At 41.8% G+C, this 26668-nt stretch overlaps 1 protein-coding gene across 1 annotated transcript in view; it reads right to left on the reverse strand.

Annotated features, from left to right (window-relative positions):
- Window positions 1-26668, reverse strand: part of LOC145416281 (DNA-dependent protein kinase catalytic subunit-like) — a 132270-nt gene that overhangs the window by 34069 nt on the left and 71533 nt on the right. Inside the window, exons 35-42 of the mRNA XM_080285279.1 lie at window positions 25970-26146; window positions 24638-24738; window positions 18684-18819; window positions 16554-16703; window positions 11062-11235; window positions 9851-9969; window positions 8326-8504; window positions 134-338 (exon numbers count right to left, since the gene is read on the reverse strand). Coding sequence (XP_080141405.1) covers window positions 134-338; window positions 8326-8504; window positions 9851-9969; window positions 11062-11235; window positions 16554-16703; window positions 18684-18819; window positions 24638-24738; window positions 25970-26146 — 1241 coding nt within the window. The remainder of the gene's footprint in view (window positions 1-133; window positions 339-8325; window positions 8505-9850; window positions 9970-11061; window positions 11236-16553; window positions 16704-18683; window positions 18820-24637; window positions 24739-25969; window positions 26147-26668) is intronic.

Here is a 26668-nt window from a genome sequence, read left to right on the forward strand (position 1 = left end):
GGTATGATGTGACAGAAATAAAGATAGGTAGGTAGCGAGATAGATTGATGTACAGCAGACAGAAACACAGATGGATCAATCAACAGACAGGGAGGGGGGATGGGAAGAGAGACAGACAGAAACACGTCCTCACTTTGCTGTGTGGCGGAGAAAACATGTGGCTGTGTTGCCTGTACCCCTCCCAGGCCCTTTTCGCCCTCCTCCATGGCGTCTCCCCCCTGTGTCATGCTGAGGTATGATGTTAAGGAGGCTGGTGAGTCCCCGGTGCTCTGAGTCTCAGCAAAGAGGGGTATCATGGAGGAGTGCCTTGCCCGCCAAGCTGTACTCACATGCATCTCCTGAAAAACCAAGACGCTGCTGTTGCTGTTGTTATTGCTGCTGCTGTGGCTTCAAGCTCATCTGGAACATGAACCAGGTGGACTGCAGGCTGAAACTATCCTCCTCCAGCAGTCTACAACCTCCTTTTGGGAAATAGGAAGGGAGTTGAGGGATGTTTGCAAAACCAGGCAGTGAAGCCACCCAGTTACATCAGTGCCACCTCAGGAAGGCATTCCTCTCTAGCATCAAAGCACAACAAAAGTCAGCTGAGAGAGATGTTGTCAAAATCTTACAAAAGAAAGAAAAGGTAGTGAGAGATTCTGTGGAAAGGAATAGATGTATGGTGGCATTTGGAGGGACAGAAAGAGAACAGAAAGTCAGACACGATAGAAAGCAGATGAGCCAAGTTAAAGAAATATTGAACACAAAATATGCCGAGGAAAGACACTGGGAGCAGGAAGTGGAAGAAGTGAGGACAGGCTAGTACAAAAAGGGTGAACTGAGATCGTTGAAAATTAAATTTCAGATCAAGAGTGTAATCAATGAGTGTAATATGGAGACTAAGTAATCAGCCAGGATATGAAAATATAATCATCAGGAGGGCTTAGAATGACCAGGACAGAAATTTATTACAATCGTTGAAAGAATTAAGAAAAAAAAATGCCAAAAGATATGGAGATGGACATTAACAGATTTTTTTAGCCAGTGATGGATCTGAAGATCAGGAAGTTTATCTATCTATTGCCAGATGAACTTAATCCCGTTCGGGGTGGCCACAAACAAATCGCCTCCACGTCGCCCTGTCCCCTGCCATTTCACTGCCTTGCTCCCAACTCACACCCCCCTCTCTCATATACCTCTCCACCCCATCCCTCCATCTCATCCTCGGCCCCCTTCCCCCCTCCACCTCACTCACATACACTCTCTTCGTCAGTCTTTCACCCTCCATCCTCTCCAAATGGCCAAACCACCTCAGTGTATTCCTCCTAACGCTTCCTATCACATCCACATCCACGCCACAACGTTCCTTTATATCCTCAATTGTCAGCCTGTCTCTCCACGTGACTCCACAGGCTCCTCTTAAATAACTCATTTCCACTGCTCTCACTCTTGACTTGTGTCCTTCCAGCAACGTCCAAGCTTCACTTCCATACGTTAGAGTTGGTATCACAATACTCTCATGTAGTAACTTTTTCACTTCCATGCTCACTTCCCTGTTTCTTATCACTGCTTTCAAGGAACCAGCAACCTTTCTTCCCTGCTGTACCCTTTCAAGCACTTCACACTCCAAACCTCCATCCTTACTCATCACACTATCCAAGTACTTAAACGTACTCACATTTTCCAATTCCTCACCATCCAACCTCGCTGTACATTCACTGACTTCACCTCTCTCAAAGACCATCATTTTCCTCTTCCCTACATTCCCTTTAGATTCCGTTTCTTACACACTCTCCCAAACTCATCCACCAAGCCTTGCAGCTCTCCTTCGTCTTCACTCAACAACACAGTATCATCTGCAAACAACAGTACAGGGAGTTTCTGAGCACTATCCTCTCTCAACAGGGCCACTCAAACATCCACTACCCCACCTTGTACCTCTATTACCCCATCCATGTACAGACTGAACAACCATGGAGACATGACACATCCCTGTTTCAACCCAACTTTCAAAGAGAAAAATTCACTCAGTTCACCCTCCACACGCACTGCAGCCTTAGCACCATCATACATACTCTTCACAGCATTCAGCAACTTCCCATCTACTCCATATATTCTTAATACTTTCCACAATCCTTGTCTATCCACCCTGTCATATGCTTTCTCCAAATCCATGAAAGCCGCATACAACTTCTTTCCCTTCTCTAGAAACTTTTCCATGAAAGATCTAAGAATGAATATCTGATCTACACAACCTCTTCCCTTCCTAAAGCCTCCCTGTTCTTCTCCAACTAATTCCTCTGTTCTTTCTCTAACTCTGTCAATACGTATCCTACCATACACTTTTCCTATTATACTAAGAAGACAGATGCCCCTGTGATTACCACACACTTCTTTTTCCCCTTTTCCTTTGTACAAGGGAATAATTATACCTGACTTCCAATCCTCCGGGACTCTACCTTCCTCCCAGGCCAATCTGCACATTTTCCACATCCATTCTACTACTATCTCTCCCCCATGCTTCAGCATTTCACCACACACTCCATCAACTCCTGGGGCTTTCCCCAATTTAACTTTCTTCATTGCTCCCACAACTTCTATCCTACTGATTTCTTCCTGTCTTCTCACCTCCCTCCTTCTCCCAGCCATTCCCCAGCCACTTATACACGAAGTGGTATGTGAAATTACAAATAAAAGAGTAACAGAGAAAAACAGAACAGAAATGGTTAACGACTACTGATGAACATGACTGGCTATTAAGTACAACGATTCCTTGGTTATCGCACATAATTAGTACCAAATATGGTACATGATAATGGAACTGTGTGATAATGAAAGCAGAGAACCTATGGCATTGATCTTAATTGGTACCAGGCATCCTAAGTACAAGCCCAAATTTTCCCTTTTACAATAGTTTAGAGCCACTAAATACAAATACACTATTATGGTATCAGAAACACAAATAGGCATGGTTAAGTTAACAGACAGTGACAAAAAGGGCACCATAAGAAAGAAATATGTACCTTATACTGTCCTGAGATGGGCATTAGATTAGGGGGTTCTGAGGTTAGGGGGTGAAGTTATTATTTTTTTAATTATTTATTTTTTTTTTTTTTATGTGAGAAAGAAGGAACCAAAGGCCACTACCTGGGATTAACTCCTTGAGTAGGGTCTCATCTTTGAATCCCTTCTGGCCATCAGACACCAATACTGCACCACAATTGTTGGCAGAAACCAGCTCAGGTGCTTGATAAGGATGTTTTTGAGTAAAAAAATGCACAATAACAGCATGAATGTTGATTTTCATCTTGCAATGATATGAAAAACTGCTATAACCAAGGTCATGATAATCAACGAATCACTGTATATGGATGAGCATGTGCTGAAAGAGTTAGTAATGTCTATGATATAAAAGAGATTAGAATTTGCAGCAGTGATATGAATGCCACCTTTGAAGAAACACACTGACAAACTAGAAAAGGTTCAAAGAATGGCTACAAAGATGATACCCAGCTTGGAAGAATATTCCTATAAGATTAAAGAAGCTAAAGTTATCAACCATTTACAAGAGGAGGGAGTGAAATCTGAATATGATACTGAAAGGTGTCAGAGAACTGGAACAGGTGGACAAATGATGAAAGAACTATGAAAGAGCAGGTACCTTAAAAAAAATAAAAATAAAATAAAATAAATCCCTAGCAGAAGTATACATACTTGAAACAGACGAGGTGGTGATGTGAGTAACGAACATGCATGTCCTTAAAACTAGATTAGATAAAAGTAGAGATGGAGACATGATAATACATGCTTACCTCAATTCCTCTATGCTACAACTAGGTGTACACACACACACACACACACACACATACACACACATACACATACACACACACACACACACACACACACACACACACACACAGCTCCTCCTGGGTCATGCGGAAATAATCGCTAAATCAGCGGCCAAAAAGGAGACCAGCCAATTGTGATTATGTAAATGAGTGCGTGAGTGGTGGTCCCGTCGGTCAATAGTAAAAAAAAAATGCAGGTTTCGGTCAAAGAGTACAAGATACAGTGGAAATTGAAAGATTCCATATGGTTGCACAATGGCAGAGGGCAACAGAGCTTTGATTACATATGGTGAAAGGGAATTTGAGGGCTTCTCCGAAGACAATGTGTGAAATGGAAGTACTACTGTATGTTGAACCAAACAAGAGTAGCTGGAGTAGAGAAAACAGCGGAGAGGAATGTCTATCTATCTATAGTCCGACGCCCTAATCCCGCAAAGGGTGGCCGCAGACAAAATGCCTCCAAGTCACTCTGTCACCCACCATTTGACTACCCTCCCCCCAACTCACCCCCCCCTCCCTCATATACCTCTCAACTCCATCCCTCCACCTCATCCTCGGTCTACCCCTCCCTCTCCCTCCCTCCACCTCACCTACATACACCCTCTTAGTCAGTCTTTCATTCTCCATTCTCTCTACATGTCCAAACCACCTCAGTGTATTTCTCCTAATCTTTTAATCCAGGAATTAAAAAAGGTATGGGTAGTAATTAGAGAATTACAGGAACAAACCCAGGAACAGGAGAGAGAGATCAAGGTTCTACGAAGTAAACTGGAAAAAATTTGTACACGCAGTGTAGAGCAAGAAAGAGAAGTCACAGAATTGAAAGTGAGTAACGAATCTGCATCCACTGAAATAAAACAGCTCAAGAGGGAGAATAAGAAGTTGGAAAAAGAAAGGGACAAGATGAAAAGTAAACTCGATGAGTATCACTCTAAGTCAAGGATGCAAGATGAGCACATTAAGGAAATCAAGGAACAACATAAGGGGTGGAAGAAAATTCAGGAGGAGGGAAACGTAAATCAAGGAACAACATAAGGGGTGGAAGAAAATTCAGGAGGAGGGAACCGTAAATTTGAAAGAGATTACAGAACAACAAAGTAAGGAAAGGGTGGAGACGGAAGTGGTTAGGGTACTGAGAAGTAGAGAAGCATTAGTCAGGGATGTAGCAGAGAAGAAGAAATGTGTAATAATTTCAGGAGTAAAAGAAAAACGTATGACAGTAAGATCAGAAAGAGAAAAATAAGAACTAAGTAAGGTTAAAGAAATAATATGTGGTTATGGAGGGTAACAACAAAGCTCCAGAAGAGACTGAAGAAGTGTTTAGGTTAAGAAAGTACAAGGAAGAAGGGACAAGGTCATTGAAGGTAAAGTTTAAGTCCCAGGTAATGGTAAATGAAATCATCAATAGAACTTGGAAATTATCAGACAAAGAGGGGTTCAAAAATGTTTGGATAAGGAGAGATGCAAATGAGGAAGAAAGAGCTAAAATAAAGGAGTCAGTAAAGGAAGCAAAGGCAAAAAACGAACAGAGAATGGAGGAAGAGAAGACAGTGTTTTATTGGAGAGTTATGAATCAGAAATTGAGGAAGTGGTACCGACAGAGAGAAGGAGAGAAGAGGGTAAAAACAACAACACAAATTTGAAAGTGGCATATACTTATGTTGATGGTTTAATATCGTCTAGGTTGGAAATCAATGACTTCTTGAGGGTTCATGAACCTGATGTTATGTGCTTTGTAGAGACTAAGTTAAGAGAGGATGTTGATGTCCATATGGGAGATGGTAAATACAAACTGTGCTGAAGAGACAGAAAAGAAAAAATGGGATGAGGAGTGATGATAGCAGTGAAGAACATAAATGCAGACACTGTGGAAATGGGAGAGGGAAGGCTGAAGTGATAAATATGAAACTAGAAACTGGAGAGAATGGCAGGAGAGATATGTACTCCCTAAGACAAAAGCATGGAATGATTATGAATACCAGATGTTGTCAGACATGGCTAATTATTTACAGAAAGTGACTGAGAGAAGCAACAATATAACTTAATGGGGGACTTTAATTGTAAAGAGATGAACTGGGAGGAGTGGGACTCGGGAGGCGGCGAAGATTAGTGGGGCACTATATCGTTAAATATATCAATGAACAATGTGATGACGCACTGGGTCAAAGAAGAGACAAGATTCCGAGGTGAGGACAGACCAGCAAGATTAGATTTACTTCTAACCAAAGAACCTGATGTAATAGAATCCTTGAAATATATTTGTCCTATAGGAAAAAGTGATCACGTGATAATACGGAATGCGGTGCCAAGAGATGAGTTTCATGGACAGGGAAGATTCAACTTTGGGAAAGCAAACTTTACAGGACTGAGAAAATTCTTTGGAAGTGCAGACTGAAGAAAATTCAGAGAAACAGGAGAGATACAGAGGAAGTGGGAAATCTTTCTAGACCTCTATAATTTGGGAGTGGAAAAATATGTGCCAAGAGTAAGGGGGAAAGAAAACAGGAAAAAGGAGTGATTTAATAGAAGGTGTATGATAGCAAAAAAAGAGAGGGACATGGCGTGGAACAACTGGAGGAAGAGAGGTAATAACAGAACAAAGGAAGAATATAAAAGAACTAGAAATGAATAAACAAGGATACGTAGAGAGGAAGAAAGGAACTTTGAAAAAGATATAATACACAAATGTAAGGATGAACCCAAACTGTTTTATAGATTTGTCAATGGCAAACTGAAACAAAGGAAGGAATCACCAAACTGAAAGTAGATAGAGAGGTCTATAAAGATGCGGCAATGCAAGCTGAAATAATGAACAAACGTCTCCAGTCAGTGTTCACCAATGAAAATGAGTTTGTGGAAGGGGAGGGTGTGACTAGAAATGTAGTGATGAAAGATATAAAAGTGGAAGTACAGGAAGTGTATAAATTACTGGAAACTCCAGATGTAAAGAAAGCCCCAGGACCAGATGGAATCTCTAATTGGGTACTGAAGGAATGTAGAAAACAACTGGCGGATTAGATTCACGGTTTAATTGTGTGTTCTCTGGGAGAGGGGAAAGTGCCTCAGGAATGGAAAAGGGCAAATGTGGTACCAATTTATAGGGGAGGAAACACGGAAGAACCGCTGAGTTATAGACCAGTGTCCCTAACCAGCATGGTTGCGAAATTGTGCGAAAGAATCCTGAAAGATAGATGGATGAAATATCTGGAAGAGATGAATATTTTGGCTGATAGTCAGTTTAGATTCAGAAGTGGAAGGTCATGTGTTTCCAACTTGTTGAGCTTTTACTCAAAAGCAACTGACATGCTAAAGGAGAGAGATGGTTGGGTGGATTGTGTGTATTTAGATTTGGAAATGGGCCTTCGACAAGGTACCCAATAAGAGACTTGTGGAAACTAGAGCATATAGGAGGGCAGAAGGGAAACCTCCTGGAATGGATGAAAGACTTTCTGAGAGACAGACAAATAAGGACAGTAATAAAGGATAGGATGCCTGGATGGAGAGAAGTAACAAGTGGAGTCCCCCAGGGGTCTGTGTTGGTGCCAGTAATGTTCCTGATTTACCTTAATGATATAGTTGAGGGAGTCAACAGTTATGCAAGTCTGTTTGCTGATGATGCAAAGATCCTGAGGCAGGTAGAGGCAGAGGGGGACTGTAAAATGCTGCAGGAGGATCTGGACAGGATACATGACTGGAGCCAGAAGTGGGAAATGAAATTCAAGGCAAAGAAGTGTAAAATATTGGAAATGGGTAAAAGTACCAAGAGGCCATCACTGAATTATATGACGGGTAATGAACCTATCACAAAAGCAAGAGAGGAGAAAGATTTGGGAGTGCTGGTCCAGGATAGTTTGTCTCCTGAAAAACATATTAACAAGACAGTTAGAGAGACATATAAACTTCTGACTACCATAAGAGTAGCATTTCATTATATGTATGAGATGATGAAAAAATTATTAGTGGCCATGATCTGCCCCAGGTTAGAATATGCAGCAGTACTGTGGTCCCCACACAAAAATAAATAAATAAACAAGATTGAAAGAATACAAAGAACAGCAACTAAGATGGTCCCCACTCCTGCAGATCTGTCTTACAGAGAGAGGATGGAAAAGTTGGATTTGCCTTCCCTAAAGGAATGGAGAGAGTGGGGCAACATGACTGCAGTGTTCAGGACCATGATGGGAGTAGATAAAATTGACAGAGAAGATCTGTTTTTATGGGATAAGAGAGTAACAAGAGGACACGGAATGAAACTGAAGAAGCCAAGCTGCTTGACGGATATAAAAAAATATAGTTTTCCTTATAGATGTATAGACCTGTGGCATAACCTGGACAAAGATATCGTCCAGTCTAAAAACTTAAACGAGTTTAAAGCAAAATTTGACCTATTGAGAAACAGAGACGGGACCCCATGAACGTAGCTCATTTCCTGTATATCACAACTAGGTAAATACACACACAATACTGCTGATATAAGAAGCAGATAAAACAGTACCCTGAATTTGCAAAGACTAAGGGGCTGGTTAAATATCTCCCTCTGGTAGTCAGCAGAGCGTGTGGTTGACTCCAGAAGGATGTATGAGGCAAGCTGCAGGAATGAATCTTCACTCTCAGGACTGTAGATCTTCTCTAGGATGTGAAGGAGCCGCTCAGGTAGGCTAAGATTTTGCGATCCTGAAACAGCAGATTATGGTAAGGATTTTAAGATTCCCCCCCCCCCCCTGATGGAGACTGTATTGTATATAAGTGAGGTCACAATTCTTGTAATTGTAAAAGTGTAGATGAGTGTCAAGCACCAGTGAATTCCTGTTGGAAGAACTGGTGCTTCTGATAGAAATAAAAGATTGTACTATTATTATTAAAACTGTTATCATCCCGTCACTAACATCATTTCCACCACCATCACAATTACACATCATAACCCTGGAATGATTATTGCTTCCATGGCCAGGAGCCATCTGAGTGTGCCTTGTGCATTACAGTGGTTATTCTCTCGGGCATGGAAGCATACATTCCTTTCTCATATCCTTTGACTAATGCAAAAAACCTTAGTTTAATCATGCTTGTTCTAATGCTGTCTGCAACAAGGAGAGGGCCTACAAACGGTACCGGAGCCAACCCACCCCTGAATCACATCTTTTATACGTTTCTGCCCGGAATCGTGCTAAGTCTGTTCTTGCTCTGCTAAAAATAATTTCATCCATACTATATGCTCTCAACTCTCCAACTCGACTTCTTCCCGCTCCTTCTGGCACCTTGCCAAAAACCTTTCTAACAACTTTACCTCATCATCCTTCCCTCCTCTTTTCTACTCTGATGGTTCTGTAGCTATTTCTTCTACTGTCCCTCCACCACTTCCCCCCTCTGCCTTCCTCATGGCTGACATTAAAATTTCTTCAGCTGATGTATTTTCTGCCATCACAGGCCTCAATACTAACAAGGCATATGGGCCTGATAGAGTCCCTCCTGTTGTTCTCAAGAACTGTGCTTCTCTGCTTACACCCTGCCTAGGCAAACTCTTTCGCCTTTGTCTATCAACTTGTACCTTTCCTTCTTCCTGGAAGCCTGCTCACATTTAGCCAGTCCCAATGAAGGGTGACCATTCCCAACACTCTAACTATCGTCCAATTGCTTTAACATCCTATATCTCAAGAGTTTTCGAGACAATTCTTAACAGAAAAATTTTAAAGCATCTTTCCTATCACAACCTTCTTTCTGATCATCAGTATGGGTTCCATCAGGGACGCTCCACTGGCGATCTTCTCACCTACCTTTCAGACTCCTGGTCATCCTCCTTTTGGGACTTTGGTAAAAGCTTTGCCATTGCACTTGACATCTCAAAGGCTTTCGATCGAGTCTGGCATAAATCTTTAATTTCCAAACTTCCCTCATACGATTTCTATCCTTCTATCTGTGCCTTCATCTATAGCTTCCTTTCTTCCAATGAATATATAAAAAATAAATATAGGACTATAACAGCACTAACGATGGCTGTCACATGGATGCATCACAACACCAACCTTGAAGCCAGAAGTTAAGAACCTGTTGTCTCAGCGCAGCATCCTCCTCAGTGACCCCCTTTAGTAGTGTCACCCTTGCCTCGTGCTCCAGCTGACGACCCTCACTGCTTTCATGATCACTGACACCACAAACACATTTCATGGTTAACTAGGTCCATCACTGTCATTTTTTATCATTATATATGAAGTGTGTAAATGTGACTGTTTATGCTTGAAAGCTGAGTTAGGATTCTGAGAGCTTGAACGGTGAGTGAACGAGTATGGCCTATTTCATAGGAAAAATTATCTTTTTTTTTTTCTTTTTTTTTCTGGACCCAACCTCACACAATCATTGTGTTGGAAAAAAAGGGTGAGACTGTATCGTATCATTTATAAAGGCTCCAATAGGCTTGTGGCAGCTCTCCATACTGACTGATCTCTGCCAGCCTCCCTATTCAGTTCCTTACCTCTAGTGTCACACTCTACAACCTCATTCCAGATCTTCTTTGCTGGCATTACATGAGTAACCCCTACCACCTCCTGAATGTAAAACTTTACGGGCACCATCTGGCTGAAGCACCATGAACCACTAGCAACCATCAGGTGTCTATTGTACAGTCATGAATCTAATAAATAATGATACTCATTCACATCCAATCATCCATCCATCATCCAATCCTACGTTGCCCCATGAGAAGCGAAGAACCCCGGGGCTAGGCAAGTTGGTCCTGACATTTAAGATGAGAGTGACCAACCTCACTCATCCCTGAGTGGCATTACATGAACAATAAACCCCAACCACCCCTTGGATATAAACCTTCACTGGCTCAATCCGATTGGAGCGTCTTCATTACCCACTAAATCACCATGCACCATAATTTGGTTATATGGTTACCACCCAGCATAGTAAATGGTTTCCTGGTGTACAGGAAACCATTTGGCTTGTCACTCAGTGTTGAGTCACCCACAGGTAGAAGGAAGAAGAAAGAATGAAGCACAAAAAGGCAAAAGAGGGAGTGTAAAGTCACCCATAGGCAGAAGGAAGAGGAAAGAATGAAGTAAAGAAAGACAGAAGAGGAAGGAAGGAACCGAGGGAGGAAAGGAAAGGGCAGACACCCAAGAGCAGCACTACATCAAGTGAGTGGATGGTGAGCGCCCCCATCTACCACTAAGACAAAACTATTAAACATAACATAATTCACAAAACTTGGAAAAAATAACAAAAAACATACCTATAATTGTCGTAGACCCAGAACAGCACATCATACATAATCTCTCGACACTTTGGTGCTGGATGACTGGCAAATGCAACCACTCCTGGGATGAAATACAGCAGCTGGGGTGGAGTGAGGCGTGGCAATACTGCATTGACCAGTTGTAGTGACACTAGCTGAGTCTCTGATTCTCTGTACAAAGAAATATTTGGATAAGCTTTTTCTATCTATCTGTCTATCTATAGCCAAATGCCTTAATTCCAGAAGGGGTGCCCATAAATGCACTGCTTCATGTCACCCTATCCTCTACCTCAGGTGCAGCTCTCTCAAACTCATATCATCTTCACTCATACCTTTCCACCCCATCCCTCCATCTCAGCATTAATCACCACATTCCCCCCTTCTTCTTCCCTTCCACCTTACTCACATATTCTTCAGGTTTTGAATCTAATTAGTATACATGCTGTTTTCATGACAGCCAACTTCAGAGAAGCTTGATATTCAGAATTAAAAGGCTCACCCTAAATTTAACTTAATGTAGAATGAAATATTGATGCACAAACTGTCAGTGTCTGAGAGAGTTAATAAATACAGTAAGTATAGGATAGAAAGAACATGCACATATGCAATATATGTAAACAAAAAGCAACCTACAATAAAGGATATGATACACCTCGTCCTTATTTAAAAAAAAAAAAAAAAAAAAAAAAAAAAAAAAATCTGTAACTTGTCTTTCCTTAACCCCTAAACCGCGGGGCGTCATTTTTGTGACGCTTGGGAGCAAGGGATCATACCGCGGGGTGTCACTTTTGTGATTCTGTGTAATTTGAATTCACCCGGGCTTTCAAGTGGTGGCTTGTATCATCTATCAGTACTGCCAATGTCCAACACTAGTCAGCACTCCTAATCTCATCTGTACTCCCATCCATTGTTGACAATTTAGCCATTTCTCCCCGTTCTTGACTCCCCTCCCTACCCCCCCTCCATTACCCTATCCTCTCGCCTGCCCGGCCATGCTATGCTAAGTAAATCTTCCCTGGAATTTTTCACTGATTTCATCCATTGAAATAAGCCCTATGCCCTATTCTTATACCAAATAATATATATACAAGAAAGAAATAAAGTAAGTGAGAGTGCCATACACCTAGAATTGACTAATTATCACCTGACCACACCTCACATGCACTCGTTCCCTAATTTTCGCTGTTTATTTCCCCTTGAAATATGCTGTACCATCTATTTTCGTAATAAAAATATATATAAGAAAGGAAGGGAGAAGCCTAAGTGATATTTACATTCACCTGGAACTACCTAATTATTGCAGGCCACCACACTGTATTCTACGCTAAGTAAATCTTCCCTGGAATTTTCCACTGATTTCATCCATTGAAATAAGCCCTATGCCCAATTCTTATACCAAATAATATATACAAAAAAGAAATAAGGTAAGTGATAGTGCCATACACCTGGAATTGGCTAATTATCACCTGACAACACCTCACGTGCACTTGTTCACTAATTTTTGCTGTTTATTTCCCCTTGAAATATGCCGTATAATCTATTTTCGTAACAAATATACATATAAGGAGGGAAGGGAGAAGCCTAAGTGATATTTACATTCACCTGGAAATACCTAATTTATAATGTATTGTCCAGATTTCCTGCCAATCATTTCACTGCTATATATTAGCTGCTGTCAAGAGGCTGACATTGGCAGTAATGCATTTCCCTAGGTAGGCCACCACCCCGGCCCCTTATCAGTTCACTGTCATCTTCCAATGTGAAGGTGCGTCTGTTTGCTCCTGCTAACTTCAGCCACTTTTCACCCCCATGCAAAGGGCCCAGTGACCTTTACCCCCTACTAAACCTCATGTGGAAAGAGGTAAAGGGCTGACAATTGATAAAAGAGTGACTACGATCTTTCTATTGAGTAAAACAGTGCAAGTGTAATTGTAAATAATGTGTATATTATGTGTAAATAGCAAGTGAAAGTAATGAATGTAAATATACGTGAACAGTGGAAAATAGTTTTATAAGTTATTTCAAGTGACTGTGCACAACACAGTGTAAATAAAATAGAAATGTAAATAATGTAAATAAAATAGAGAACGTAAATAGAAATGTAAATGAGTAGTATTATAAGAATACGAGTATATACCCTAGGAGTAATGAAAGTGAAGGTTTCGCTCTAGCATGTATGAATACTATGAGTTATGAGAGTGAAGGTGAAAGTGACATTCACTCTCAATGCCAGTATACAGGACGAGAAAGTGAATGCTATGTATTTTACTGAAAGAAATTGAATCCCTACAGTGACAATAAACTAATACTACTGAAGGAAACTTAGGGATAAAGACTGTAGATATATATAAGTGTTATATAGTAATAGAAATATAAAGTGTGAGGGGTTTTATGAATACAGGTAATAAATGACAGAATACCGACAGCGAACTAGCGCAAGTGGGAAGGTCATACGCGCTCGTAATTTTCATTGCTTTTACAGTGTTTTTTTTTTGGAGTATGGATCCCAAACTACTTGATAATCATAGAGTAGTGTTTATAGTGTTAATATCTGGCTGTGGTAATCTGAGTGTGAAATGGAGGGAGAGTAAGAAATTGTTTTGGAAGTAGGTAAAGAAAGTAAGGCAGTGTGAAAGGGGAAATAGTAGGGGAGTGAAAGATAGGAATAATAGATTGTTGGTGGAGAAAAGAGAGAAACTGAGGAGATGGAAGGAGCACTTTGAAGATTTGTTGAATGTGTAGAGTGAGAGCAGTGCGAGTATAAGCAGTTGGGGAATGGCTGGGAGAAGAAGAGATGAGAGGAGGGAGGAAGAGATCAGTAGGGAGGAAGTAGTGGAAGCGATGAAGAATATTAAGTTGGGAAAGGCCCCAGGAATTGATGGAGTGTGTGGTGAAATGCTTAGGTATGGGGGTGAGATTGTTGTGGAGTGGATATGGAAGTTGTGTACATTGGCTTGGGATGAGGGAAGGGTTCCAGAGGACTGGAAATCAGGTATAATTGTTCCTTTATACAAAGGAAAAGGAGAGAGAGAAGTATGTGGTAACCATAGGGGTATTTGCCTACTTAGTGTGACTGGTAAAATATATGGTAGAATACTCATTGACAGGGTTAGGCATATGACAGAGGAGCTAGTTGAAGAACTTTAGGAAGTGAAAAGGGTGTGTAGATAAGATATCTGTTCTAAGATGTTTAGTGGAGAAGTAGCTAGAGAAGGGAAGGAAAGTGTATGCTGCCTTCATGGACTTGGAGAAAGCTTATGACAGAATAGATAGGCAAGGTATGTGGAAGGTATTAAGAATATATGGAGTGGAGGGGAAATTGTCGAGTGCTGTGAAGAGTATGTACGAGGGAGCTAGGGTTACGGTGCGAGTGGATGGTGAGCTGAGTGAGTTCTTTGATCTCAATGTGGGACTGAAACAGGGTTGTGTGATGTCTCCATGGCTGTTTAATATATACATGGATGGGGTTGTAAAGGAGGTGCAAGGTAGGGCAGTGGATGTGGGGGTGGCTCTAATGAATGAGAGTGAGATTTGGAAGCTTCCAGTGTTGCTGTTTGCTGATGATACAGTACTGTTGAGTGAAGATGAATGGGAGTTGCAAGGTTTGGTGAATGAATTTGGGACAGTGTGTAGGAGGAGGAATCTGAAAGTTAATGTAAACAAAAGTAAAGTTATGGTGTTTGAGAGGAATGAAGTCACAGAGTGTGCAGTGAGGTTGGATGGTGAGGATATGGAGAATGTGAGTGCATTCAAGTACTTGGGTAGTGTGATGAGTAAGGATGGAACTTTGGGAGATGAAGTGCTGAAAGGGTACAGCAGGGAAGGAAGGTTGTTGGTACACTGAAAGCAGTGATGAGAAATAGGGAGGTGAGTATGGAAGTTAAGAAGTCACTGCATGATAGTATTGTGATCCCTACCCTGATGTATGGAAGCGAGGCGTGGACCTTGCAGGAGGGGAACAAGTCAAGAGTGAGAGCAGTGGAAATGAGTTACTTGAGAGGAGCATGTGGAGTGACGTGGAGGGACAGGTTGACAAATGAAGAAGTGAAAGAACGCTGTGGGGTGGATGTGGATGTGGTTGAGAAGATTAGGAGAAATACACTGAGGTGGTTTGGACATGTGAAGAGAGTGGAGAATGAAAGACTGACTAAGAGGGTGTATGTAGGTGAGGTGGAGGGAGAGAGAGGGAGAGGTAGATCGAGGATGAGGTGGAGGGATGGAGTTGAGAGGTATATGAGGGAGGGGGGGTGAACTGGGGGGAGGGTCGTCAAATGGTGGGTGACAGAGCGACTTGGAGGCGTTTTGTCTGCGGCCACCCTTTGCGGGATTAGGGCGTCGGGCTATAGATAGATAGATAGTAATCATATTGCGGGTTGTCGGGAAGTGTAAAGTGGAGAGTTTGTTACCCAACTTCAGAGGTCTCCACAAGTCCTATGGTAATCGACGAAGGCTCAACAAACATCCCAGGAGAAAGCCGAAGGTATGTGCCATATGCATATGTAATTTTAATATTCTAGGACTAATAACTGATTTTTGGCAAATATTTTTTGAGAGTCTGTCGGAGCCCGAATAACCCTACGGGACACGCAAAACATTAGGAAACATGCCCACGGTGTAAGGGTTAATGGAAGGGGGAGTGTAAAAACAATAACCAACAAAATAAAAACTACATTCTTTTGTCTACAAATGCACAGCAAGATCACCTCTATACTTTCTACCAGTGGGTTGTGGCAATGACATGAAGTTCCATATGCCTATGGAAACTTTCAGGTGCTTTGCTTAAAAAAAAAAAAAAAAAATTGATGACCACTGCATCTTTGAGATCTAACTGAGGCAGAGCAGGCCAGCCTTACTGATCAATGCCCCAGCTTATATGGACTGGAAAGAGTCACTATACATGGTGAGTTTATGAAACTGGAAAAACCTATATCCATGGTGAGTTTATGAAACTGGAAAAATCTATCAGAAAAATGTGTACACTACATGACATTCCTGCTGTTGATGGGTCAGCATACATGCATACATCACCTAATCCACTGTTGCCCCAGGAGGTGCATAGAAGCCCGAGCTAGGCAAGTTGGTCCTGACATTTATGATGAGTGACCAGTCTCACTCATCCCCGAGTGGCATTACGTGAGCAATAAACCCCAACCATCCCTTGGATATAAACCTACACAAGCTCAATCCAGCTAGAGAGTCTTAAATACCCACTAAGCCACTAGGTGCCAAAATTTGGTTATATGTTACCACCCAGTGTAGTAAATGGTTTCCTGGTGTACAGGAAACCATTTGGCTTGTCAATCAGTGTAGAGTCACCTGCAGACAGAAGGAAGAGAAAAGAAAGAAGGAAACAAGAAAGAAGAGGAAAGAAGGAAGGAAGAGAGGAAAGGGCAGTCACCTGACAGCAGCACTGTACATCGAATGTGTGGATGGTGAGTGTCCCCCAAAATCCAAAAGTATGCTTTCATGCACGAGACTCAGCCACTTACTTTCTGGCAAGAGTATCAAGAAGACACTGTTCTTTAAGGTGGGTATAGACATCATCCATGGCCGACGAATGAGCCACCAGACACTCCAGAACTCGGGTGCGCATGATGCCGTATAGCTTCGGTAGTATGTTGAGCAGTTTGTTGATGAATCTGAAAGTTAAGTAGAGTTATCAATTACAAAAATGTGTGAACAGACCCCTGTTTTTACACTATGTGGCCCACATGAATCTTCTAAGAGGATGGTTAGGGTATATTGTTCCAGTAATGCTGCTCACAAGGAAGAGTAACTGGTCCCTCTCAGCTTAAATGCCTGGCCTCATCACCCTGACCCCAGATCCCTCCTCTTGTTGGGGGCAATACTGGCTTGGATGATGGACAGACAGATGGATGAAGAAAACTTATCCAAGCTGAATATAGACAGAATAAATTAAAAAGTACAGTAGTTACCATTAAGCAATAAGCTCTGACCACTATAACTTTGCCTAAAACTGCCTACTCGCCAGCTTGAATGCTGAGCTGTAATGAGATATCAGAATATGGCACATGTAATGAAGAAGTGCCATAGAATGGATGCAGAGCCCCAGCATTATTCTGTCATCAGTCTTGAACACAATATTAACACTAGAATATGGGCAGCATACTGAATAACTCATTGATGATTCTGCAAGTTATGAAAAAGTTATCTGTCATCATACTGTGTGACAAGATCATCCTATAATACCACTCTTATAGCATGCTGGAACTGGGCCATTCCTGTAACTTGAATACAGTATTAAGTTTTGGTTTTATAAAATTTAATGAGACAATTATGAATTATGAATAAATCTCTGTGATTTCTATAGCTAGGTAGTTTTCACCTGATGAAACTGGGCCATTCCTACAACTTCAATAAATTACAGTTGCATGAAATTTGATGAGCCCTAGATATGCAGTAGAACTGAGTCTTCTTTGTATTAAGTTAGACTGACCCTCCAGTCTGACTACATCTAGCCCTTTTAAACAACTGATAAAACACAAGAACTCCATTCACTTTAACTAAGCAAAAAACTATCATTTTCTCCATTTACAATCCTGAGCTGTATACAGAGATTAATAGAAGAATACAGTGCTGTTCATGAAAAAGTGTCAAGGAAAGGATGGAGAGCTACAGTACAGTATTGTCTTTTCTGCCAGTGACCTACAGGATATAAGCTAAAGAGCAAAAATCTCTACTTAGTTAAGGTGAATAAGTCAGAGATAAAAGAATCTGTAAGGTTCTTGTGAGTACAACAATCCTCGCTATGAGTCAGAGATATTATAAAAAATATCACAACTTTTTACAAATAACTGGCACTGCAAACTAGGGGAAACTGGCAAATCTGCTTTATTGGTGACAATCAAACTTCAATAGGCATTTTTCCTCTGATTTACAGCAGTAAACAGGTGGAAGGTCGTAGATGGCCCTGGGAGGTATTACAATGTGAGCTAATTGTGGCTACAAACTTTTTTAGTAGCCGTACAAACATCACTCACAGGCAGGAAACTCAGCCACAAGTGCATAGTCAAAGTCTAAGCCAAGACTTGCCTGCTGTTACAAATCTTATTACTCATACTTCTAACTGATTTTGGAACTTGGTTTAGCTTCCTGTCCATACAATATGCTGACTGTTCCATGGCCAGACTCAATACGAGAATTCCTTAAGAGAAGGCACAGTGTCATTTCTATACATGCATGTTTAAGGTGGACTAAACAGCAAAACCCACATTAAGTAGTAGTATTCCCATCTGAAGGGTGGTTAGGGATTCTTGTTTACATAATGTCACTCAGGGATGAGTGAAGCTTGTCACCCTTGCCTTTCAGACCCTGGGCACCTCTCATATCTCTATGGGGCAAAGTGGGATTTGATGATTTGTAGCCCCAGGTTCATATGAAACATGAACCTGGTGGACTGTAGCCTGAAGTTGTCCTCAGATGGCCCACCATCCTCTTTAAGGGAGACAGGGATGGTTGTGGGATGTATATTTAACAGGACAGCAGTATCACCTGGTTATAACAATGCCACTGCATGAAGACATCACTCTCAAGAACCAAACAATAATCCAAAAACCCAATTTATATTAAGAACTTACTGCAGATATTATTGATGTTACCTTGCAATAATGGGTGTGTAATGCTTCTGTATGTTGTATATACAGGTGATGGCCTGGCCCTGGAATTGGTACACCATACCCTGTACCTTCTTCACCACTACTTCCTCAAATGGGTTACTGCTGCTGCTGCCTTCTTCTGTGGAAGTTGTACAGGATTTTAACTACTTTGTGCAGTAATGCAAAATGCATCTTTAACATCATCATCATCATCATCATCATCCGGACCTCCTTTCCCACCCAAGGGCAGGGTGAGGAGTAGCAATGTCCAGACAGCCCAAAACTGCCCAATCCAATGGGCCACGCTTCCATTCACTCATCAATCAAGCCCCCAGAATCCTGGCTCTATCGGATACGCCAAAAACATTCACCACGTTCTGTAGCTTCACATAATCGTCTCCGACAGAGTCAATCCAGACGCTGCCACGTTAAAAAGGGGTGCCAAAAACCCCTGATCATGCACTTCTCCTCACAACATTCATCCAGCCAGCTCGATCTCCTGTCAGTTCCCTAGCCTCACCGACTTCCAAACCTCTCTTCCTCACACATTCATCCACCATATCTCTCCACCTTCTCCTTGGCCTACCTTGCCTCCTCCCTCCTTCAAATTCGCTCAGATATACCTTCTTCACCACTCTACTGTATTGTTATCCATTCTCTCCACATGACCATACCACCTCAGTACACTCTCTTCGATTCAGGTGTCCACCGACTTCCTCACTCTGCATCTTTCACAAATCACATTATTTCATATCCTATCCACCCTCTGTACTCCACATACATTCCTCAGCAGTCCCATCTCCACTGATCTTACTCTTGACTTTTCACACACCATAGTCTCACATCCATATGTTAAAGTTGGCACTAACACTCCTTCATGTAAGCCTCGAGAAGCTGCAACACTCAAGCCTCTGTTTCTTATCAAGGCCTTCATTGCACCAGCTACTTTTCTTCCTTGTGTCACTCTACTTTCAACTTCTTTTGCACATTTTCCTCTCTTCTCTATCACTGTACCTAGGTATTTGAACTCTCTCACCAATTCCAGTCTCTCTCCATGCACTGTTACATTGCACTGGGAGTCACCTTCTCTCCCAATAACCATCACTTTACTCTTTTCTACATTTACTCTCAAGGAACGACGCTTACGGACATCAGCAAAACTCTGCACTAGCCTACCAAGTTCTTGTCCGGTACTTGCAAGCTGCACTGCATCATCAGCATACAACAAATTCAAGATATTCCATCCATCACCATTCATTACCAATGCCATCCCTCTCTCCATTACTCATGTTTTCACTTCTCTCATCATCCTATCCATATATACATTGAACAACCATGGGGACATCACACAACCTTGTCGCACGCCCACACTGATCGTGAACCATTCACTTAGATGACCATTAACCCTGACATATACTTCACTACCATCATAAAAACTTATGACGGCACCTAGCAGCTTATCCTCTACACCGTACATGCGCAAAACTTTCCACAATCCTTCTCTGTCCACTCTGTCATATGCTTTTTTCAGATCCATGAATGCCATAAACACCTTATGGTCCTTCTCACAACCCTTCTCTACTATCTGTCTCACTGCAAATATTTGGTCCACACATCCTCTGCCACTCCTAAAGCCACCCTGTTCATCACTCACTAGGACTTCTGATATCTCTCTTACTTTCTCTATAATAATTCTTTCATATACCTTCCCTACCACACTCAGTAAGCTTATGCCACGATAATTCTTGCACTCACTTCGTTCACCTTTATTTTTGTACAGGGGTACAATCACAGCCTTTTTCCACTCTACAGGCACAGTTTCACTCGTCCATGCCTTCTTACATATCTCCAACAAGCACTTCATTCCATTCTCTCCACTACATTTAAGCATCTCTGCATACACCTTATCAAAAAAAAAAAAAAAAAAAAAAAAAAGTACAGCTAGTCATGCCTATAGGGAAAAGTCAGGGCTTTACGAGCCTGAATGGTGAGTGAATGAGTCTAGAGCCCACTCAATGGGAATACTGATAACTACTACTGGATGCCTCAGTCGCTGATGCATGTCCAGGATGCAACACAGCACCCTATACGGAGACGGCACTGCACACAATCGCCTGCACCAACAACACAACAAACACTGCTTGAGAGCTCTGTGGGAAAGCCTGGTCTTGGCCATGGCCTTCCTCAGGGACTCAGGGCTGTTCGGCCAGACTGCCTAGGGAACAACTACTACTACTACCACCACTACTCCTGTTATCATGCATTTTTTCCCTTTGCTTTCCAGAGCCTACCTCACCCTCCCAGTAGGTACAAAAAAAGAGGTAGAAGAGGAAATATGAGAGGAGGGAAACTGGTCATTATCATTTTAATTGTCTATATTGAATAGCCTAGCCCTAGGCCCCTACACACCTGATGGGACAATACACTACAAACTCCTAAATTTGCCAATAACTTCCACTTTCCACGATATTTTTTCAAGCTATCAGAGGGGTGTTGATATCACATGTCCTCACACAATCACTGCACATATGTGGACAAAGTCCTTTTGTAGACATCACAGCAGATGAGAAAATACAAATGCAAGGTTCTTCATTTTTTTTTTTTTTTTTTTTTTTTTTTTTTTTTTAATGCGAGGAAGAAGGAACCAAAGGCCATGAGCCCGCAGTTACAGTTCCCTCAAAGAGAAAAACAAAATACAATAAAGAGCTAAATTCAAGATCTGATCATTTTGAGATGCCTGGACACACTGCGTTTGAAAGACTGGAGATCATAGGCAGCAGGAAATACAGATAGAGGGAGACAGTTCCAGAGCTGACCTGTTGCATAAATGAAAGACTGGGAGTAACTGTTAACTCTTGCATTAGAGAGTTGGACAGAAAAGGGATGAGAGTTTGCTGCCAGACGGGTGCTACGCGCCCATCGTAGAGGTGGAGGAATGCAAGCAGACAGTTCAGAGGAGCAGTGACCATTAAAGTGGCGATAGAAAAGAGATAAAGATGCAACAGTGCGGCGAAGAGACAGAGGTTGAAGGGAGTCAGTAAGAGGAGGAGAGTTAATGAGACGAAAAGCCTTTGACTCCACCCTACTGAGAAGAGCTGTATGTGGGAAGTCTCCCCACACATGAAAGTTGTACTCCACACAGGGGCGGATAAAACCCCTGTATAGAGTCAACAATTGTGCAGGGGTAAAGAAAGAGTGGAGTCGGCTTAGCAGACCCAATCTCTTGGAAGCAGATTTTACAAGAGATGTAATATGATCTTTCCAAGATAAGTCCCGAGTAAATGAAACCCCAAGCATGTTCAAGGATGATGCAGGATTAAGCTGAATATTATTAAACATTAGTGGGTATACCTGTGGAAGATTCTGTCGGGTTGATAGGTGTAAGAACTGAGTCTTAGATGCATTAAAGACAACCATATTATTTTTACCCCAGTCAGAGATACGAGCCAAGTCAGACATTAGGTGTGCCATAGCCTCATCCCTTGTTTGTTGAAGTAACTGTTGAGATGGGCGTTGCGGGAACCGAATGGAAAGGTGAAGGGTGGAGTCATCAGCGTATGAGTGGATAGGGTTAGATGTACAGCTTAGAAGATCATTGATGAATGAAAGGAAGAGAGTAGATGATAGGACAGAGCCCTGAGGAACACCACTGTTGATAGATCTAGGAGAAGAACGATGGCCGTCTACAACAGCGGCTATAGAATGACCAGAAAGGAAGCTAGCGATGAAGGCACAGATAGAAGGATAGAAACCGTAGGAGGGCAGTGTGGAAATTAAAGATTTATGCCAGACTCATCGAAAGCCTTTGAGATGTCAAGTGCAATGGCAAAGCTTTCGCCAAAGTCCCGAAAGGAGGATGACCAGGAGTCTGAAAGGTAGGTGAGAAGATCGCCAGTGGAGCATCCCTGACGGAACCCATACTGACAATCGGAAAGAAGGTTGTGATAGGAAAGATGCCTTAAAATTTTTCTATTGAGAATTGACTCGAAAACTTTTGAAATACAGGACGTTAAAGCAATTGGACGATAGTTGGAGGGTTGGGAGTGGTCACCCTTCTTTGGGACCGGCTGAATGAGAGCAAACTTCCAGCAAGAAGGAAAGGTACAAGTTGACAAACAAAGACGAAAGCGTTTGCCTTGGCAGGGTGTAAGCACAGAAGCACAGTTCTTGAGAACAACAGGAGGGACCCCATCAGGCCCATATGCCTTGTTAGTACTGAGGCCAGTAATGGCAGAAAATACATCAACTGAAGAAATTTTAATGTCAGCCATGAGGAAGTCAGAGGGGGGAAGAGATGGAGGAACAGCACTGGAATCGTCTAAGGTGGAATTGGAGGAGAAAGTCTGTGCGAAGAGATCTGCTTTATCAGTAGAAGAAATAGCTACAGAACCATCAGAGTAGAAAAGAGGAGGGAAAGATGATGAGGTAAAGTTGTTAGAAAGATTTTTGGCAAGGTGCCAGAAGGAGCGGGAAGAATTCGAGTTGGAGAGTTGAGAGCATTTAGTATGGATGAAAATATTTTTAGTAGAGCGAAGAACAGACTTAGCACGATTCCGGGCAGAAACGTAAAGATGATGTGATTCAGGGGTGGGTTGGCTCCGGTACCTTTTGTAGGCCCTCTCCTTGTTGCGGACAGCATTAGAACAAGCGTGATTAAACCAAGGCTATTTAGGATTTAGGATTTTTTTCATGGTTATCATAATGATTCCATTTTCCAAAATATTTCGTTCTCTGTAAGCTGTACTGGATTGGATGATGGATGGATAAAAAAGACTCACTACCATTTTTGGTTTCCCCCAACTGAATCTGTTCTGGAGGCATGTCAAAATGCTGATTGTCTTTCATGACTGCTCACCCTAACCAACTTCAGCAAGGAGACTCTAAATGCATCTGCAAAAAATTCACAGTCTGCCTTCACATGATTTCCGTAACTTTGCTATAATCAGCCCTAAAATGCTTTCAATGTTTCTTTTACGCGATCCTACTCCTCCACCTCCTTCTCCTAATCCCAATTCTATTCCTCCTCCTCCTCCTTCTCCTAATCCTAATTCTATTCCTCCTCCTCCTTCTGTTAATCCTAATTCTATTCCTCCTCCTCCTAATCCCAATCCTCCTCCAAGGAGAAAAGCTGCATGTTACTCCCAGTTTATCTAGTGAAGTGGTAAAAACATGCATTTCTGACTTCAAAACAACATGACAATGAATCACAAACAACCTCAACTGATGAAAAATGTATACTGCAGCTGACAATAAATCATAAATGACAAATAAATTATGCTTTATGAGAACTTAGACCATCTAAGGACAAGGACAATAAGGGTCATATTGCTGTCAGCTTAGGAGGTTTCCTAGGATCTCTTCCTCTGTGATTTATTTAGCATAAACACCTTGCTGTTCTCTTCAGTTTCGTTTTCGTTTTCGTTTTTAAAGGCTCTAACATGCTTGCATGTGTCGGCCTTAGTCACCTAATGGCGGCTCTCCACGCTGCACGATCCATTGCAGCCTCCCTGTTCAGTCCCTTAACCCTAAGGTCACACTTAATGTCTCTTCAGTGTTACTTATATATTCCTAGTACCCACATAGTTAAAAACTCATAACCTCTATCTATCTTACAATCTACTGCCAGACACCTTAATTCCTTAAGGGGTGGTCACCAAATGAATCACCTCCGTGTCACCCTCTCATCTGCTACCAGACTGCCCTTTCTCCAATGCACACACCCCTCTGTCATATATGTTCTTCTCCATATCATCTCTCCCCATTCTCAGTATCCACCTCCACCTCACTCTCAGATAATCTCCAAGTCAGTCCCCATACATAATATACAAGCAAGAAAATAATATGTAGGCCTAGTAGAACACCGATGTGTCATAAGCAAAAATAAACTGGTTAAGAAGATAGAGCAGAAAACTGTGTTGATGAGAATACAGGTCAGAATGGCTTACCAGGGTTGGCACTATTAGCAGTGAACTTGAGTATAAGGCCTGCCACTTCAGCTGCTGCACCATACACACTTGCATAATGGTTTCCTAGAAGATGGGCCACCAGTCTTTCACACCTGGTGAATATAAATATTGGCTGACTGTTATGATGCTCTGTGTACAGTCAAAGAAATGACCATCATCCCAGTTGCATCTGAAGAAAATTTACAACTGGCAAAACTTACTGGAAACCTGTCTCTCTACTGGTGTATATTCTGGGCTCCTATGCTCCTCATGGGGCAATGTAGGATTGGATGATGGATGGATGGATCAATTTTTCTGCAATGTATTTGTCAAACTTCGGGAAACTACTCATTTCTCTGTCTGTGCACTTGCCCCAACAATATTCCTTTGATACATTTTGAAATTCCATTAATAGGTTTTGAAATAGTGGATGAAATGTTTGAAAATAATCACCAATAACTTCTCACAGATGTGTATGACAGCAGCTTTTATCAATACAGTATACAGAATGGAATTTACACAACATAAGAAAAAACACAATCAATTCCTAAAGATCTGCTTTCAGAGATGCAAATGGAAACAACACTCAGTACCGCACAATCAATCACTGAATTTTGGATAATACAGTCAGGAACAAAAGCCTGGCAACTACTCCAGTGTGTCTACTTCATACCTAGGGCATGTTCATCCCTTTCCTCTCTCAGGCCTAACTTCATGGGAAAGCTAATGGTCAGAGAAACAGATCAAGCCTCACTCAGTTTGGGATTTCTGCTAGTAGAAGAAAGTGACAATTACAGAAGGTGAAATATTTGATGAACTTTGTATCAATGGGCAAAGAAACATACCAAACCTCTCTCAGCTTAGGAATACCTGTATTACCTAGAAGAGTGATTCATAGGAACCTGAGAGTATTAACTGCTATTTATTCATCTCATTCTGTGATACAGCAGTGTATGGAGATCGGAGACTGTATCACCAGGTATAGTAAACAAACACACAACAGTTCACATATTAAGGTACCTCTTCTAGTTGTCACTTTCCACTGCTGGCTAATATTCCTCAGTGGAGCAAGGCTTGACATATTTCTCTGACTGTAATAATTATCTCTGTTGTTGTTGCTGTGACCCAAGACTCATCAGAAACATGAAACCTGTGGGCTGAGGCTTGAGCTGTCTTTCTTTTATAGTCTAACACTCTCCTTTTGGAGGACAGGGAGTGAGGTGAGTTGAGGGATATTTGTATAACTAGACACTTGCCCCTCATGGTTATATCAGTGCCACCACATGAAGGCATCCCTCTCCTGCACCAAATGATCTCATATCAACAACAATACATTTCCCCTACCTATTCTTCTCGTCCTTTGATCCAGCAGTATATGGGGGAATGTCATTAGCAAGTATGATGCCCAAGAGTTGCAGCCCTGCCTCCACCTCCCTGTCGGCACCTCCCTTCACCTCCATCAGAGAGTATATCACTGAGTATGGTACACTTAACACCTTCTTCCACCTCTCCACTACCGCTCTGTAAAAGAGTATCATCATCATCATAACTCTGACCTCATTTTCCCACATAAGGATGGGGTGAAGTCGGTCCTGAAATCAAGAAAAAACATGACAGAGGGAGAATTATCAAAAGATTGTCCAAGTACATGGGTTACACTCTCATTCACTCACCATTTAAGTTCCCACAATCCTGCCTCCAGCTGAGAGGCATAAACATTTACACTTGTGCAATGCATTTCCTCTATCATCATCATATATTTTCTTCACTGTCCTCCTCCTCCTCCTCCTCCACCTCCTCCTCCTCCACCTCCTCCTCCTCCTCCTCCTCATCATCATTATAAATCTATTTCAACATCATCATCACCATCATCATCCTACCTCTATTTCATCACCATCATCATCCTACCTCTATTTCACCATCATCACCCTACTTTGTTAGCTACTGGCAAAATCAAACCACTAATCTGACTACATCTGGCAATAAACTGAGCAGAAAAGTGTTAGTAATCTTCATCAGGTTAGAGCAAATAAGCTACGGTGA

Source organism: Coenobita brevimanus, chromosome 105 (genome assembly GCF_032717465.1).
Source record: "Coenobita brevimanus isolate Jiangsu-jjx chromosome 105, ASM3271746v2, whole genome shotgun sequence".
Lineage (NCBI taxonomy): Eukaryota > Metazoa > Arthropoda > Malacostraca > Decapoda > Coenobitidae > Coenobita > Coenobita brevimanus.